At 45.5% G+C, this 17,651-nt stretch overlaps 1 protein-coding gene across 1 annotated transcript in view; it reads right to left on the bottom strand.

The window, feature by feature from the left end:
* Positions 1–17,293, bottom strand: part of gli3 (GLI family zinc finger 3) — a 75,951-nt gene extending 58,658 nt beyond the window's left edge. Inside the window, exon 1 of the mRNA XM_053342641.1 lies at positions 17,161–17,293. Within this exon, the coding sequence (XP_053198616.1) occupies positions 17,161–17,293 (133 nt within the window). The remainder of the gene's footprint in view (positions 1–17,160) is intronic.
* Positions 17,294–17,651: the final 358 nt, after the last annotated feature.

Raw genomic sequence — 17,651 nt, 5'->3', positions numbered from 1 at the left:
CAGCTTCCCCACTATGCACTGCAAACCCTGACAGCATCCAATTGCCAACTAAGAACAGAGGGGAGGGCCAGATTAAAGAGCACTACCTTAAGCATTGAAGAGGGCCGCCATAATGCTGCACCACTTCATAGAAGAAGAGAAGCAATCCAAAAAGGGGGAGGTTAAGAGAGAGAGAGAGAGAGAGAGAGAGAGAGAGAGAGAGAGAGAGAGAGAGAGAGAGAGAGAAGCAGAAAGAGAGAATGAGATTGTGAGAGGCGAAAAGAGAGAGAGAGAGAGAGAGAGAGAGAGAGAGAAAGAGAGAGAGAGCAGGAGGAGCAACCCACGGGTCCCGCTTTCATTCCCCTCACTCTCCCACATCCATTACCTGCGTTCGGGCCAGCCGTGCCACAGCGCAGCACTGGCAGCAGATTCAAGGATTCTTAACGCGGAACTGACAGCCAGAGAGGCAAGCTGCTCTCATCCGCAGGAAATGACAGTGTCAGTTATGATATAAGTATTTAATCCTATACTGCACAGCCAGTGATCTTATTAAGGGAATAATGGCATTTATACGGTTAAAGCTGGATTAATAGGTCTGCTCTTGCAAAGCGCAATATTAACATAAAGGGATTTCGGAATTGGGTTCATCTCCTGACAAGGATTGAAAGTCGAGACTATAAACTATGCTGGGAGCAAGCACTGCTAAGGGTAGAGCATGTAGCTGTGTGTAGAGCGCAGGCTTGGACTATGTACTCTAGGCTCTTTCGCATCCAGAAAATCTAGCATCACATCTGAGGCAGTAAAAAAAACAGTCTACATATTTATGAGCTTTTTTTTTCTTGCCATCATACAGATATGATGGGTTTTCTTAAATACATACATATTATATATATTTTGAGGGGTGAAGGAGGAGCATTTTATACCTTTATTATAGGGGCAGTCGAGAGATGGCAGGAATTGAAGAGCGTGATGGGGAGCCAGATTGGAACCATGGGCGTTACAGTTTTATGGCACGTGTCTTAAATAGTCGGCTATCGGGTCACAGATATTGATGTTTTATTGATAGACTCATCACTGTGGCCATAGATAGTGTAGCAGTTAGGAAACCATTGGGCACTAGTACTGACCTGGTCAACTTACGCATAATAGGAAGTCAACTGCTTACTTTAAAACTATATAAATATTTTTTCACTTCCTACATTTTCTCTCCACATCTTCCTTGTTCCTTCTTTCTTGTTTTTTCCCCCTTCAGTGACCCCCACTGCTATTCAGATACTCTACTCCAAGGGAGGTCAAGCGACTAATAGTTCAATCACAGCAGTGTCACAGTCTCGCCATCCCCCAACTGTTACCATGGCAAGTCCACAGGGGGGCAGGGGGGGGTCATCATTCTACCATATACCACCTTAAGGGGCTTCATTACTTCAGTTCATAGCACCTTAAATGGTTAAACAAACACTCAGCAGCACAAGGGTCAATTGACTCCTAGGACTGGTGGAGGAAAAGCAGACGTCTGGAGTAAGGTTTCTCCTCCGTGCTGCTTGAACCTGCTGGTGGAAACTTTTTGTATCCTTATAACATGTCAAGTATCTGTCAAAAAAAAAAAAGTGGGCAAATGAAGACAGAGAAGACAAGCAAACACATGCAACTTTGAAAAGTTGCACCCTTGCAACACTTGTCTAACTCTGACCATCCGCCCAACAGACCCGTTCCCATTTTCCCTCCCTCATTTTTCATTCCTCTTTTATTTCCCTCTCTTTTCCCATGGTTGCCGCATCCAGTCCTCTACCAGTTTGCAGGTCTATTCAGCCCAACACAAAAGCAGCAGGCCGGTCCTCTGTGGACCAGAGGAAAGCATGCCTCTCAAAAAAACAGAAAAAAGAACTATCCCGCTCTCTCTCTATGGTGATTGAATTTCTTAACATCTTTTCAAAAAGCGCTTAAATGCCTGGAGGCGAGAGGAAGAAACAAGCTAATGGTGGATGGGGAGCACTGAACAAATTTCAGAGCCCTTTCCTGCTCGCGTTTGAGGTTGAAAGTGAGCTCCTGCCTTTCAAGTTTCAAAGTCCTCCTTCCTCCCGCAGTGTCACTGAAGGATTTGAAAAGAAGGTAATTGTGCTCACTGCCGTCCTGATCAGAGCACACGCCCCAGCTCTAGTATTTCAGGAGCTTTCTCTGCCACTATAATGGTACCTGGTGCTCCATTCCTGCATTCTTCCTCCTTTACTACTCTTTCTCCTCTCTCTCTCTCTAACCCTCTACAAATGCACTCCCCCCTTGCTCTCCCTTACTTGCTTTCTCTCGTTCTTTCACCCCCAGCAAGCCACTCATTAAATCCTAAAGCCCAGGTTTCTCCCTTTTTCCCCCTTGTCTGGGGTCTCTATTGTGAAACTCTGGTCCGAATACCTTCAGAGAAAAACCTTATGCATGGCCTTTAATATGCCAGTATAAAAGAGAGTGTGGATGCAATGACAAAATTAAAATTTAAAAGAGATAATGAGATATGGAGTGGGGCCAATTCCTCTGAGAGCTGAGCTGGGCTCCAGGACAAGGGTTGGTGGTGGTGGTGGGGGGGGGGGGGGGGGGGGGCTAAAGTTAAGGGTGCCTGGCCAATTCAAAGAAATGAAAAGTGAAACAAAACCCTCAGCTTGTTGTTTTTGAAGGTATTTTCCCGAGGCAGAGGTTAAGAACAAGGATTGCTGTTCCTCCACATGCCAATCTGTCCTTGACTCTCAAGCATCTGATTTGCCCTCCAGCCTGAACTCTGTCAGAGTCTCTAAAGCTGGGACATGTATGTTTCAGGGGTGCACAAAAGCCCATTGCACATTGCAACCCCAACCTCCCCCCACCTCCCCCCTCCTCTTCCTGTTACCGCCTTTTCTAAAAGCCTAAACATCAGAGGAGGTGTTGTTGTACCTCTGAGCCAAAGCCAGATATGTGCTGTGTTCCACCTTCGAACTTCTCAAAGCAGTTGTTGTCAGTGGCACAAACAGGTTTTGGCTGGGGAGCACATGGAGAGTGAACACGGAGAGGAGAGGAGAGGAGAGGAGAGTGGATGATATACAGTGAAATCACACACACACACACACACAAAAAAAACACTTCTTCAAAGCTCCTCTCCTCCTGTGCAATAATCTCTTGCTCCTTTTTTTTCTTTCTCTTGCAAATCAACTCCCGGGAAAGACTCAAGACTCCCCAATTAACAATGAGAGGGGGAAGAAAAATTCCAGCAGCTGGCTAGAGTTTAATAAGAGCACCTCTCCAAGCGGCTTAGGCTTATGTACCTGATTCACCGGCCCTGGCATTGGCACTATAGACAGAGGGAATCATTCACGATTAGCGCAGGCTGAAAGACGAGGGAGTGAGAGACCGCTCAAACTCCACCAAACCCAACACAACAAGAGCACGGGGGGATTACTGCAATTGTGTGAGGTATTTTTCTGATCAACTTCTTGGCTGTCGGGCTGAGCGCCACAAGGAAGCTGGGTGCCTTCCCCCCAAAACGGAGTTCAGCTCTGCATTATGTGAAGGTTACCAAGTCCTGATGGAGCTTCCTGTATCTGCCTAAAATATAAGGGGAGGGGAGGGGGGTGACATTCTACAAACTCCTTGACAAAACAAAGTCTTCTAAATGTCAGCAGGCAGAATCAGGTCATTACCCTGATATGTGTGGGCAGGGTAGTTAGAAATCCCCAGTAAATATCTGTCAGAGCTTGGGAAGACTTCAACAAACATAAGTTCATTTAACTTTGAGCTCATGTTTGATTTGGTCTCTGCAGAGCAAATCCGTGGCGGTACATTATTTAACCATCAGCGTGTGACTGATGTTTGTACGAATTGCACAGAGAGGCACAGGCAGGTCAGGATGGTCCCTCTCCTGGTTAGCAGTCTATTGTCAGCCGCTGATTTCCCACACAGCTCCGGCAAATGCCCTCCTCAATATTCATCTAAGCAAATTCTACGACTCCCACATCTCAATTTATCTCTCTGCAGCCCACGCCCCAACCCCCAGCTCCGCGGCCCCTCGGTCCCAAGCCTGTTCTCTCTCCTCCGCCGCCGGGGGTCTGCTGGGACGCACCCGGAGCTCAGCATCTTGCAGTCCCAGCCTTCAGGCCCCGGGGCTGGGGAGGGGCAAATCAAAGCCTGCTTGGCTTCTTCCTTCTTCCCTACGCTCACCTCAAATCAGCCTCACAGCGGGGTTGTGTCGTGCCAAGCTCCCGCCTGCCCCTAGCTACCCGTTATTCACCCATTAGGGGCACAGGCCCACCATAGAGCAGCCTGAAACCCCACTACCATTTCATCAGGGCCACATTGTGAGGGAAGCAATGAGCATTGCAATGAGAGAGCTGAAAGCCCTGACTCTAAAATGCACACTGATGCATTTCTGACCATGGATAGTTATGGCTTTTAAGATGTTTTTTTCACTCAAAGGGCACCTTGGCCTGCATTCTTCGAGGAATCAAACACCAAGAGATGCATTTGATCAAAGCTTCAAAGCAAAAGAAATGCCATTTAGTGCTCTGATTGGCTTATAGGATGTATTAGCATTGCTTCAGATAGTCACAAGCCAGCTATGATCAGCCATAACCTGTTAGTTATTTACACTGTCCTCTGTAACAATATAAAATGATTGTGCGCTCGGGCAGAATTATGACCGGTTGGGATAGTGGGTCTTTTTAGGGTGGATCTGGGCACGTTTCCCACCAGACCGGAGCGGGCCAGCTTTCCACTGGGCCTCACCATTGGAATCCCACTTCTGACACCAGAGTGATCCGGACCAAGTCTGTGGCACTCAGATTAGGAACGGCTCGCCAAGAGAAATGGATATCCAGCCAAAGCAAAGTAGCACAGAGCCAACAGTTAGGATAAAATAGAAAAAAATAATACAGTAATTTCATGCACATCAAATACGATCCAAAATGCCACTGTGTACATTCCCCACCTTACTATATAGAATCATGAAGCTCTTTCAATTAACTTTTAATAGGTCAAGCTTTATGTCCATGTATGTATTTGTCATGAATACTCCTTAACATGTAAACATAGCGCGATGCTGTGGTGCTGTTAATTCACACATTCTGGTACACGTGTTTAAGAGTGCACTGAATTGAGGCATAGAGGCCCCCATTAAGATAGTTAGCCAGCACTTACTCGGAGCTGGATAATTAGACACTTCAAAGGCACCTGCCCGCCATCCCAGTGGGGGCAAGAATCGCCGCCCCCCGCCCCGTTTAAAAGCATGTTAACTCCTATCTGAGGCTAGCAGGCTAATTTAACTTTTGACATTTGATATCTAAGGAATGAGAGGGATCAGCCATTTAGCTGGAACAGGATTACCCCCCCTCCACACACACACACACACACACACACACACACACACACACACACCAACAGTCCTCCTCCTACTTCTCTTCCTCACCCTCCCCTTCAACCACAAAACCCCCCTCTCCCAGTCAGGCCGGATTCATTAATTTTCCTGCTGCTAAGCACTTTATCAATGACTGGTGAACGTCTAAGTCCAGAGTGGACTCTCTCTCTCTCTCTCTCACTCTCTCATAGTGATTAGGCCTTTGGATGTTCAGATCAGCCTGTCTATTCCACTGCCTGCTCCGTTACTGCTGATCTGAACACCGCTGTGATCACGTCCACACTAAAGCAGGCTACTTCTGGTAACATGGTTTAGGTGTGAAAACGACATGCACACAGAGAAACGTTTCCGGGTATGCTTTCGTAAAGGTCTCCAACTACACCAAAATTTCAACGTGGAACTTACACTTACACTAAAATTTAAAAAAATGGCTAAAACTCCTCTTCTTCATCCTATTTCAGTCTGCAAAGAATACAACTGTGCATCTCGTTTAAAATGTTGTAAATTGAGAACCTCTGATCTGTCCCCTCCTGCGCTCAATGATCACCTGCTGAACTCACGTGTTTGTTAATCTCATGTACATGGTTTTAAGTCTCAGTCAGGCACCAAAAAGCAGAATGAATAGTGATTTGATGCTGGTCAATAAAGCGAAAAAAATTTGCAAGGCCTATTTTTTAAATAATTAGAAATCCTGCATTGTTAACATCCATTCTTCTTCTTACCTACCTACAGTAGCTGGGGTATATTTTCCCTATCGCCATTCTGGAAACAACCTTTTTCATTAACAGTCACAAACGCTCTCATAAAGGGGACGGAGGGTCAAAACATTGAGAAACAAAATTAATGTGACCAGATTAGTGAATGCATGTCAGCCTGTCAGCATAGAATTGTAGCTTTCATTCGCTGGTAATGATCGTTTTACACCTGTATTCATTTCAAACAACACCTCGACCAAATATATTCAAATATAGTCAGAGACCTTTGACATATTACAGGTAGAGAGGTGCTGGGAGTTAATTCGCATCCATAACTCTACATTAGTCTCAGTCTAAATGCCTTCTGCTGAATGTCTACATTACAGGTTGAATCAGGGGCTACACATGAGTGTGACGGATCTGGGTTAAATGAACAGCATGCATGGGCCTTTGATGCTGCAGCTGGTAATGCTTACAGTTGCTAACCCGTCACATTTGGACATAAGGCCTTTTTACCAGAGAGCATGACAATCAGAATTCCAAACTACAAGCCAAATGCCATATAAAATAACACAACTCAACTGACTCCTTCACGCTGCTCCCACAATGAGGGGTTGTTCTTAGCACGCATTAAGTCACCTGGTGTTTAAAAAAAAAAAAAAAAAAAAACCTCCAAAGCTAATGAAATCAACTTTTTTCTTTTTTTTTTACCTTAACAGCTTGACACATTAATTATTTAAAATAACATTAGTTCATTTTCCACATTTTTTTTTCTCATCAGGACCATGAAGGTGCCAATTCACCTCACAAAGAATCCTTTATAAACCAAACCTGTCATTCATCATTTACCTTCCAACATCCTCCCATCATTACGGCCGAAGGTTGCGCCACATTTACTACTACAGACCTCCCCAACCTGACCTCCCCCTGCCCCCAACCTGTGATATGAATGGGAGTGCCAGCTTAATAAACAGGGTGTAATTCACCCCTCTCCCCCACCCCCTTTTAAAATACAGGTGAGACCTGGAACCCTTCATTACAGTGTCTGCAGCAGGCAGAGAAAGCTCTGAAGATTAGAGGATCTGCCATGTTGGACAAACAGACTTAACCACTGTCTGCTGGAAAAGGGGGCTGGAGGTTGGAGGTGAGCGGTGAAAGGAAAAGGCTCCATACTCTTTATGTGATTAGATAAGTGGTAAAGCAAAATACAGGGTGAAAGTGTCATGTCTGGATGATATGTTGGATTAGTGTCTTGAAACCTTAACGTCATGTGTTTTATTATCCAGCGAGGACGACTCAGTAACTCCCTACATGACTCAGTGCTGCTGACTCAGTGTACTATAGTGTTAAAACAGTAAGTAAAAAGTCTTCATTTTACTCATAAATAATTTGAGGTGAATCAGTGGCAGTTTTGGAGGCTCTTCCAAGTCCTGGATTACCATAAAACTATTTTGGTTCCAGTACAAAAAACATGGAGAGAAGTCAAGTGAAACTCAGAGGGAGTACTCTTTCATGAAACATCCAATCAATCAAAGTTTAAGATTCTGATGCATGCACCACTCCTTTGCAGCAAAAAAGGGTAAAAATCAATTAACTCTCAGGGTTTTGGGGCACATTTCTGATGAGTTCAGCAGCTATGATTGTGAGTTTTGTAAAAAAAAAAAAAAAAAATGCAGCAATGAAGCGTTTTGAATTCACAGCAGCTCTACTTTACGGCTTCTTAGATTGCAACAGCTGCTCAGGCTCATTTGAAGGCAAAACTGACTTCTCATACATAAAAATAACTGAATAACTACGCATCTTGTCACATTTCTCTGTTCGGCTACAAAATATGTGGCCTTTAACCTAATTTCAATCTTAGTTCTTCCTTCACTACCTCTGACTCTCTCTCTCTCTCTCTCTCTCTCTCTCTCTCTCTCTCTCTCTCATTGCTGTCCGCTCCAGGTAATGAACTCTCCCTCATGTATGACCTCTCCTGTCACTCCCGGCGCTCCTCCTCGCCGCTCTCACCTCATTCTCTAATCCCTGCATTACTTTCCCCATTTAATCCCACATTCCACATTAAGGATGGCCACTGCAGCCCCGGCGGACAAGTTGCCTTCATGATCTGGTGTCCTTACCGGAGTGAAGCAGTGTGATAGAGGCAAAGCAGTGTGATCATAGTAAAGACCCACCTGCTCAAAGCCGGATTTTTTTTTTTTACTGTCTACCCCTCTCCATCCCTCATTCCCCCACTTCATGTATCTTGTTCTCACTTTCTTCCCCGCTAATCTCTTATTCCTTGCTTTCTGCCTTCCTGCTCTCATCCCTCACTCTCCCAGATCGTCTCCCAGTTCCCATGTATTTCCCAAATCTCCTCGATATCCCTCCATCCCTTTTCCCCCTCACATTCCCTCCCCTCTCCTCTCCTCTCCTCTCCATCCACCATACCTCCCTCCATCTATCCTTCGCCCTCCCTCTTGAGTCGCAGTGGGACTTGCTGGACTCATGCAGCCCCATGCTGAGCTGCTCCAGAGCCAAGCCAGAACAAAGAGCCCATTGAGCCGAGGGGAGACATAATGTGGGCCGCACTCTGACAGCACCGAAGATGAAGTCATGAGGTCGCCAAACAGTTAATAATCACGGCCCCATCTTCCAGCTGCACCGTGTGTGTGCCTGTGTGTGTGCCTGTGTGTGTGCGTGTGTGTGTGTGTGCCTGTGTACAGTTCGGTGCAGTCGAGGGAAGTGAGAGAAAATGAGAGATTATGTGTCTGCATGCATGCATGACTGAGTATCTGCAGTATGTAACGCGTGTGTACATATCTTAGAGCATGTGGATGGATAAAAAGCTTTTAAGAGCGTAATGAGATACTCCATGACACTCAAAAATGTGCTCAATCACTTTGTAAATACCACAGTGGAAAAACAAAACCATCAGAGAATTGCACTTTTAGTTTTTGGCTTTGCTCCAGCTGTGTTGAAGAACGCCCACCTCACCCCCACCCCAACCCACCACACCACCAACACCACCAACACCACCGCCTCCCCCCCATTCTTTCCTTATTGGAGTCTGTCTGGCGCAAAGTCTGACATGAGACACATCTCCCCGGGACTGGAGCTGTCGCTGCGAGGCCCACACTCCGAACATCATTAGACTCACAGCTCCAGGTGAGATCAGATAGGGTAGATAGGGCAGGAAAGACACAGAGAGAGAGAAAGAAAGAGGTGCATGTGTATTTGTGTCTCTGTGCAAAAGCTTGCATGTGGGAGATTCAATTGAAGCATTAATCTCAATGCCACTGAATGACCATGGCCTATTAAAATGCCTTTACGGGACCACTTGCTTGTCAAGAGGCCTCCAGGCCGCGTTAGGATCGGGAAAAAGGGGAGGAGGAGGAGGAGGCGGGGGGTGGAGGGGGGGAGTGAATGGTGAAAGACAACTATGCAATTGATTAACATTAGGAGGACTTGCTCAAGTTCAAATTGCACGGCCCCTCTGCTGTAAGCTACAGACATTTGTTTCCCCGCAAGTAGAATGTTTCTTTCAAACCCTGTCTCTGCTACACATCTGAGTTCAATTCTCCGCATGCCCTCTCTCTGAAAATCAATTCCTCCTCCTCTCCTCTGCTCTTTTCCTCCAGCTCTGCGAACAGACCAGGGCGAGGGGATTACACTGTCCCTCCCCAGATCCAAGCAAGACAACAAATGGTTCTTATCAGCTGACACCCCTACCCCCCCCCCTCCCTCCTCCCTCCCCATCTTTCCCTCCTCTCCTCCCTCCCTGCCATCCAGGAGGAAGAGGCAAGAAAAACTGGCCGCTCAGGCACGGATGTGTTTTTGGGCTCTGTCTGCCAATCGTGGCAACTCTTTTCACACTTAAAGCCTGAGCTATTTACGAGAGCCCTGGGAGAATGCGTGCGCAGGACCGGAGGGTGGGAAGAATGGAGGGGAGAGAGAGAGAGAGAGCTGCTGCTTCTCAACCTCTGCTTCTAATCAATCACCAGAAATCACTGCCATGGTTTATGGCCTTTGATCCTAGCTCCTCTTTCGCACTGCGAGGGAGAGAGTTGGGCGGGAAAGGGGAGGGAGGTGGGGGGGGGCAGGGAGAAGGGTGAGAGTCAAGGCCCAGGGGGTGTTGAGGTCAGGGGAGAGAGATTAGGGGGTATAGGGCCTTTTGCTCTCTCTCAAACCTGAAAGCATGTCTTGATTTAATCCAGTGAGTTTTGAGCAGAGAGCTGTGGATGTGGCCTGAAACGTATAGACAAAAAAGTTTCTATCTTAGATTCGACATTTCTGGATGTTTTGCAGACAAATATCTATTAAGAAAGACTTTAGGCCGCACTCAAACCAACATTACAGTCCAGTGTAAAAAAAAGCAAAGCCATTCCATCATCTGAGAAGAGGCAGCGCAGGGGGCTCCAGCAAAACAACGCAGGGTCACCCAGCAGAAAAAATGAAGCACTAAACTTTTGGTGCAATGCAACATGACATCATCCAGGAAGGTGCTGCACTGGCCATTCACATGCATGCACACACACACACACATTCCTGGTAGATGACTTTGTAACATTAACTAAATTTTCTCTGTGTACCTCTCGATTGTTGCGATAAAAGATAAAATCGTTGCGTTTCCAGAATTGTAAAACTCTGTATGTCAGTAGTACAAACAGTTGTGCAGTATGTTGCTGTCTGATAAACCTTTAAACACATAAATCTGTTACTCTAACTGGACTTCCTGGATTGTATTTCATTGTCTCATTGGTGGACGCCTGCACAAACGCAGCCCCCCTACGTTGTTTTAACACAGAGCTCCTTTCAGTCTGAATCGGCCCATTAATGAGTTAATTTATGTGATGGCAACCAATCTTTGTACAAGAGAATATTTTTTCAGATCATGCTGGTGCAGTCTGAACTATTTGAACAGAGCTTCTTTGTATTTTGTTTTTAAGGTTCATTTTACCTTGAGAACTCTTTTGAATTCAAAGTACATATTTACTTTAAGCTGTTAACCTGTCAACATGTTCAAAAGCTTACAAGAAACTAGAATTCACAGACAATTCATGAGTCTTTTACAGATATCTTGGTGTAAAATAAAGAAGCAGTTAGCTGGAAAACCTGTTTGTTAAATTTAATTTCTTTATATGTGATTAAAAAACCATCATTCAAAATCTCTGGTCAGCAGCAGCGTCTATCCTCCTCCATCCTCCATGAACCGTCACTCTTTCATATAAACTCCAACCCTGGTGGTAAGGCCACTAGTTGCTACTTCATCCTGAGCCTCATTCAACAAGAACCCAACTGCGGTAAGGAGCTGCGAGTGAGTGAACAAAACAGAGAGGAGGTGGAGAAGAACACACCACAATAAATCCTCCTGGCAGGGTCAGGACACTCCTGCATTGTTCCTACTGGCAGGAGGGAGGCCACTGATGCCTACCGACAAATGGACAGAGTGGTAGAATAATCAACTACTGTTTCCCCACTTTATGGGTTTATGAGTTTATGGGGCCCCTGGACACCCCTGTGCCTCCCCTCTCTCAGAGGAGTGAGATTCGGCATGTTCACAGTGCTGCTGGGATGCGGCAGAGACCAGGCTGTCTGACATATCTCCTCTCACACAGGGAAGGCTGATTTATCTTTGTGAGGCTGGTCATTGGTTTAGGGGCTTGTCTGACCCGGGTGACCTCTGACTCGCAGGCTTTTCTGGCTCTCAGCGTGTCAGTGAAAATGACCTCAGGTACTTCTAAGGAGCTATTCTGATGTTCAGCATGAACTATCACAGCCGATTAGAATTAAAAATCTGTGACTGAGATGTTGTCTCAAGGAGAAAATGAAAGTTAGCAGTAAGATTATTATATAAACTGTTACAAACATCCATCTAACAGACTGACTTCCTAGTTGAACTTTACTATACTTGCCACATTTTACATTTTATGCCTCAGAGTAAAGTAATTCAAATTCTTCTTGCCACATCTGACTTTGTTTCAGTTATGTGGTTATGTGCCTCAAAGCAATTGCAAAAGCTGAGTATAATGTACAATAACAACAAAAATGAGGGTCAAAACTATTACACAAGTTGTAATTTTCTTCAAGGGCTAATTTTGAAGTTTTCATGCCACAACAGTTAAGTTCTGGCTGCGTCTCCACAGCGTGCAAAAGTCTTGAGGCAGTGGCTTATATGCATCTTCCAGCAGTGACGGAGCAGCGGTGCTCCAGCAGGCAGATCTGGGCAAGCGGAAGTTTGCCAGACAAGAGAAGCCAGGCTGGGCTGGGCAGCTGAGGTTCCCCTCCGCCCTGAGTAGCAGCGAGGCTAAGCTAATCCTGCGCCTCAGGCCCCTGTGAGGTGGCTCTGCCAAAGCCTGTCCCCCTGCTGCTGCAGGAAATTGCCTTCAGTGCAGAGGTCCATGAAGAAGCTATGAGGCTCACCAGTGAAGGCAAAGCCCATCCACTGTGTGTGCGTGTGACTTTACAAATCCTAAATCTACAGGTATATATTTGAAATTTCATACCTGTTTATTTCTAAAAGATCACAACTACTGCACAACTATGGAGAAGCCTCACTATGGCTACAAATGCAATGTTATGTCTGCTTGTATATCGTTTTTTGTGTATTTTATGCATTATTCATGTAGCATACAGAGGTTTTTTTGACACTAAAAGACAGTTTTCCTGTATGGGGTTGTGTGTCAGGCTATATAACGCCTCCTCCATTGTGCTGTTTGACCTGTGGGGCAGCCAGAGCTCCCATGAGGTCCCTTATCCCTCCATCAGTCCTCTCTCATTAGCCCCCACAGGCAAAGCCCAGAGCAGGGTAACATGGAGGGGCCCCTGCTTCCTCCTCCTCTGGTCCCCATGAAATACATACAGCACAAATACAGATGCCAGACATCTCCTTTTAGTAGTTCTGATGCACAAACCGCTCAGTGTCACCACCAGCTTGCATTCTCTAAAAAGAAAAACCCAATTTAAGACATCAAATTTCCTGATGCTGTTCTGTTTTTAAACTATTCTGGTTAAATTCACACATTTTTATTAATTTATTATGTCATTATTCACACTAAAAAAAATGGATCACATTGCTATGGTGTTTCATCCTTTCAGAGGGAATAAAACAGGGATATAAAAAGTGGAAAGCAGAGGTGGCAGCATTAGGAGGGAGGAGGAGGAGGAGGAGGAGGGGATGGGGCAGGACACAGTGGAGAAACAGTTGATTATGAGTCCCATCAAGTGATCAATGATTTCATTAATAAGACGGATCACGCAGCTGTCATAGCTGTGACACAGGCTGAGGGATGATCCGCTCCCAACGCTCCATTTCGCCCCCCCCTTCCTCCTCAAGCCTCCCTCCCTCCCTTCTCCCTCTCCTTGTCCTTTCGATACTGACTGCCTCCCTCTACCAACGACAAGGGAACGCCAAGGAAAAAAGGGATGGAGCTGGGTGTTGACGGAGGTGTGTGGGGGAAGAGAAGGAAGGAGGAGGAGGGGGGGGGGCAAGTCATAAGGGAAGGAGGGAGGGAGGGAATTGAAGGTGGGGGCAGGGGGGAGGAAGAAAAGTGAAAATCCATTTTGAAACCCATTTTCAATTAGGGGTCCACAAGCTGTTATCACAGGTGTCCCAGAATGGGGGCCCGTAAGTGAAAATGTCTCCTATCCGTTTCTGAAATGAAACCTTATCTGGGAGGCACAAAGATGGCGGGGACAGCGTATCTGTAAATTACTTTCCATCCCCGCTGTTAACGGGAACTTTATTTCTGTCAGATGACATTCCCCTCTATTTACTGTTGATCATTTAAATGGCTGCCTAAAAAGAAGGTGGCCCCTCACTCTTCTTCTCCCTCTATATCTCCCCCCCTTTCTGTATCAATCTTCTTCTCTCTCTCTTCTCTACCCGTCAGAAGATTTTTTTTTTTTTTTTTTCCTTTTTCCTCAAAGCCAAGTCACCTTTTCTTCTTTAAACACTTTAGGCACGCTCTCCATTTTTGCTTAGGGTTTTTTTTTTTTCTTCTGGTAACCTACATGAGAGTCTAACATTTGTTGCCCTCAAAGGCTTAACTTGTTTGCCTTAGAGACCCTTGCTCTTGCCCTTTTAAAGCAAAAAAAAAAAAAGCTCCCATCTCAACCACTTCATAACCTGCTTTACAGCGGCTCCTGCTATGTTAAAACAACATTCCCTGACACTTTTCCAGCACTTCTCCTCTCCATTTTTTTCAATTCTCCATCTTATTACTTAAATTTATCTCTAACCAACTAAAGTCCAACTTCTCTTCTTTTTCTCTTTCGCAAATAACCAACCCTTGACCCCCACCCTGTTTTTTTTCCCTTTTTTTATTATTAGCAAATTATCCCATGACGACAGGATTTATTCAACCAAGGAGCATGGACATCTTTTTTTTTTCTTCTTCTTCTTTTTTTTAAGCTCAGGACCCAACAAAAGAATCAGGGGACTTTGTGGTCCACCTGCCTGCCGAATGATGAGGGTGGGAGGGGTTGAGCAAACCCACCCTTCCCCTCCTCTCCTCAAAACCCCTCCTAAAGAGCACCAATCACAGCATTGTTGTGGCACAGTCGGCTCTTTTGAGCTGTCAGGCAAGAGGAGGGGGCACAGAGATGAATGGCACACAGGATGAAGCCACCATTTAAGCCAACCATGTGGGAACGCTCTATACCAGGACTCAATAATTACTCTGGGCCTGCTCAAGTTGGACAAAATTTACAGACTTGAGTGCAAGAGGGAACCAGGAAGAGGAGGACGTTGAGAATGATCCCTGTAGAGGATGTGAAGTGAAGATTTTTTGGAGTAAAAATCAGTTTCCAGGAACAAAAAAAAAAAAGTTATCTCAGATCAGATTAAAGTTACTCGTGCAACAGAATCAACACCTGATCTACTTCTCGATAGCAGAACACCAAGCCATTCCACCTGCCCCTCCTCCACCCCCCACCCCCACACCTCCTACTTATTTTTCCCCACTTTTCACAACTTATCGTATCACGCCGTTGCCGGGGCGCACCACGGGGTTTCCGCTGCACAGAGATCAGGGGCCGCTATACTCCTGCCTGATGGGGGGAAATATTTCGCAGGGCCTGCCTAAGAAGAACCAGTCACCGGGGTTCCACAGCTGCTCACAATTACCTTTTGTTTGGATGGAGGCGGTGGGGCAGGGGCTACGGGGGTTAAAGTTGAGGCGAGTGTAGGGTTACACCTGATAAGAGGTTATGAGTTCTGGGGGCGACTTGGGAATGTGCTGTAATTATAACCACACAAAGAATGTGTAAGCTATCTTATGATTCCAAGAAAGAAAGAGAGAGAGAGAGAGAGAGAGAGAGAGAGAGAGAGAGAGAGAGAGAGAGAGAGAGAGAGAGAGAGAGGGCGAGGGAGATTGGGATCTAAAAAGAGACCTTTCTCTGCAGATAAGTATCATCCCTCCCCCTCGTCCGAGTGAATTATGGGACTACTGTATTTTAGGAAGTGCAACATCGCTTGAAGCTGTAGCATGTCTTCTGACGTGGCTGAGTCAGTTCAGGAGACTCCTCAGTAAGGTTTCTCGAGACAAACCTCCTGCTGTTCAGAGCTATAATTACCAGCACATTACGAAGAAAAATCCACAATCATGAAGCCAAATTACATCCATGCTTTTTCCACAACAAACTTTTTTTTTTTTTTTTCCCTGCTGCCCCTTTAATTAATAAAACAGTGCTCTGGCCATCTGGGAATGAGTAAGAGTGAGCGTGTTCCCAAGATCCAGGATGCATTACCTTACCCACTTCCTGTGATAAGTCCCATATGGGGAGAAAGTCACAGCAACTTATTTACCCTTTGCTGGATTGTTTGTCTCTTGTTCACACTTGAGACGATCACATTTGACATGACTAATAGCCAAAAGGGGGGGTTGGAAGGAGGAGTGGTGGTGGTGGTGGTGGTGAGGGGGGGGGGGGGGGGGGTTGACAGAAAACTCCATCAGGCCACCAGCTCCATCTCCCAAAAGTCAACCACCCCTCCATAACCAAAACCATCCAAATCCTCTCACTGCTAATGAGCACAGCTGCAGCTTAGGCCGTGGTGATCTCAACTCTGGTTTTGTTATGACTTTAGCTGGATGTCCCTAGGCTTTCCAGCAACCCCCCCCCCCCCCCAAAAAAAAAACCCCTCACAATCTAATATCCTCATTTCAGCATCTGAATTGAGAATGAAAGGTTGAATGACGACAGGCCGTAATGAACTGTAAGCTTCGAGCCGCTTCTAATCGCATGTGTTGAAGACACTGCTGTGTAAACATGCCAAAGTTTTGCTACCAGTGAGCATTATATGTGACTCACCATGAACTATGGGAATAGGAAATGGGAGGGGGTGAGGTGTGGGTGTGTAAGGGGGGGAAGGGGGGGGGGTATAAACAGTCATATACAAGGATCTGTGCATGTCGTAATCTTTAAATCCAGTTTTATGGGAGTTGCTCAATTTCACATTAACGTAATGACGACTTGAGTAGAAAAACATTCCTTAGTCTCCAGTATCAGATCAGATCATCAGTCATATATGATGAGTGATAGTAGGTGATGAACTGTAGCAACACCTCACGTCTGGAAACTTTGCTGTTTTAGCAACATTATGGCTAAAAATGGATGAAAACTTGGTGATGTCATGGCATGTGTAAAGCCTGTTTACACACTCGAGCGACAGTTTGATTAACAAACCTGGATGATATGAGTCTTTGAGAGTTGCAAGATGAGCAGGTGACTGATTTATTTATTACCCCTCCTGTTGAGGAATGAGGTGTAGTTTCGTTTAAATGAGGCTTATTGACCATGATTTCCAACAATGTGTGTAAAACTTATAAAAAACTGGAAATAAGTTGGAATGTAGTTGGCTAACGGGGTCTAACACAGAATTTGGTGACAGTGGAGTTAACTTTAAGGTGTCTGGGGTTTCATTTTATGAGAAAATGTATGAGAATTAACTGGATTTATTTCAGTGGAAAGTGATTTTTTTCTCTTTTTCCCTTCTTTCCTCACATGTCATTCACTTAGGAACCAACCTACTTTCCTAAAAACAAAAACAAAAACACAAAAAACTCCAAAATCATTCCACCAAAAACCAAAATCATTTCTCCATGAACCGCTGTGGCTGCAGTTTGAGGTGACGCGTACCGTTTGAGGTGGTGCTGGAGGCCACCGCCTTCTCACTGATGTCATTGCGTGCTGATGAGCCTTTGGTCGCCACAATGGTCTCCACCCTCTTCTTCTTCTCAGCTGCTGAACTGGCCTGGGACTGGGTTTCCATGGCGATTGCTCATTCCTCAACACCTCATGGAGACGGGATAACTGGTGGAGGAAAAGAAGAAGGAGGGGAGGGGGTGGTGGTGAGAGGACAGGTGAATACAGTGTTTTGCACACTAAATCAGACGAATCAATTGAATTTGTGCATTTTTAAAAGAAGTATTTGATTTAACTGCTTGTTAAACCAAAATAAATCAGTTTGACTTACACACAAAGTTTAAAAATGGTGTATTTCTTTATATAAAAGTTAAACATTTTATCAATAGACTGCCTCAAGAAAAGACTTCAACACTGAGAACCATGTGAGGAAAACTTCAGATCCAATCCTCCCTTTTCATGATGCCCAGAGCAGACCACAGGTC

This window comes from Scomber japonicus, chromosome 21 (genome assembly GCF_027409825.1).
Source record: "Scomber japonicus isolate fScoJap1 chromosome 21, fScoJap1.pri, whole genome shotgun sequence".
In the NCBI taxonomy this organism is placed as follows: domain Eukaryota; kingdom Metazoa; phylum Chordata; class Actinopteri; order Scombriformes; family Scombridae; genus Scomber; species Scomber japonicus.
This window is presented reverse-complemented; position numbering and strand designations above follow the sequence as displayed.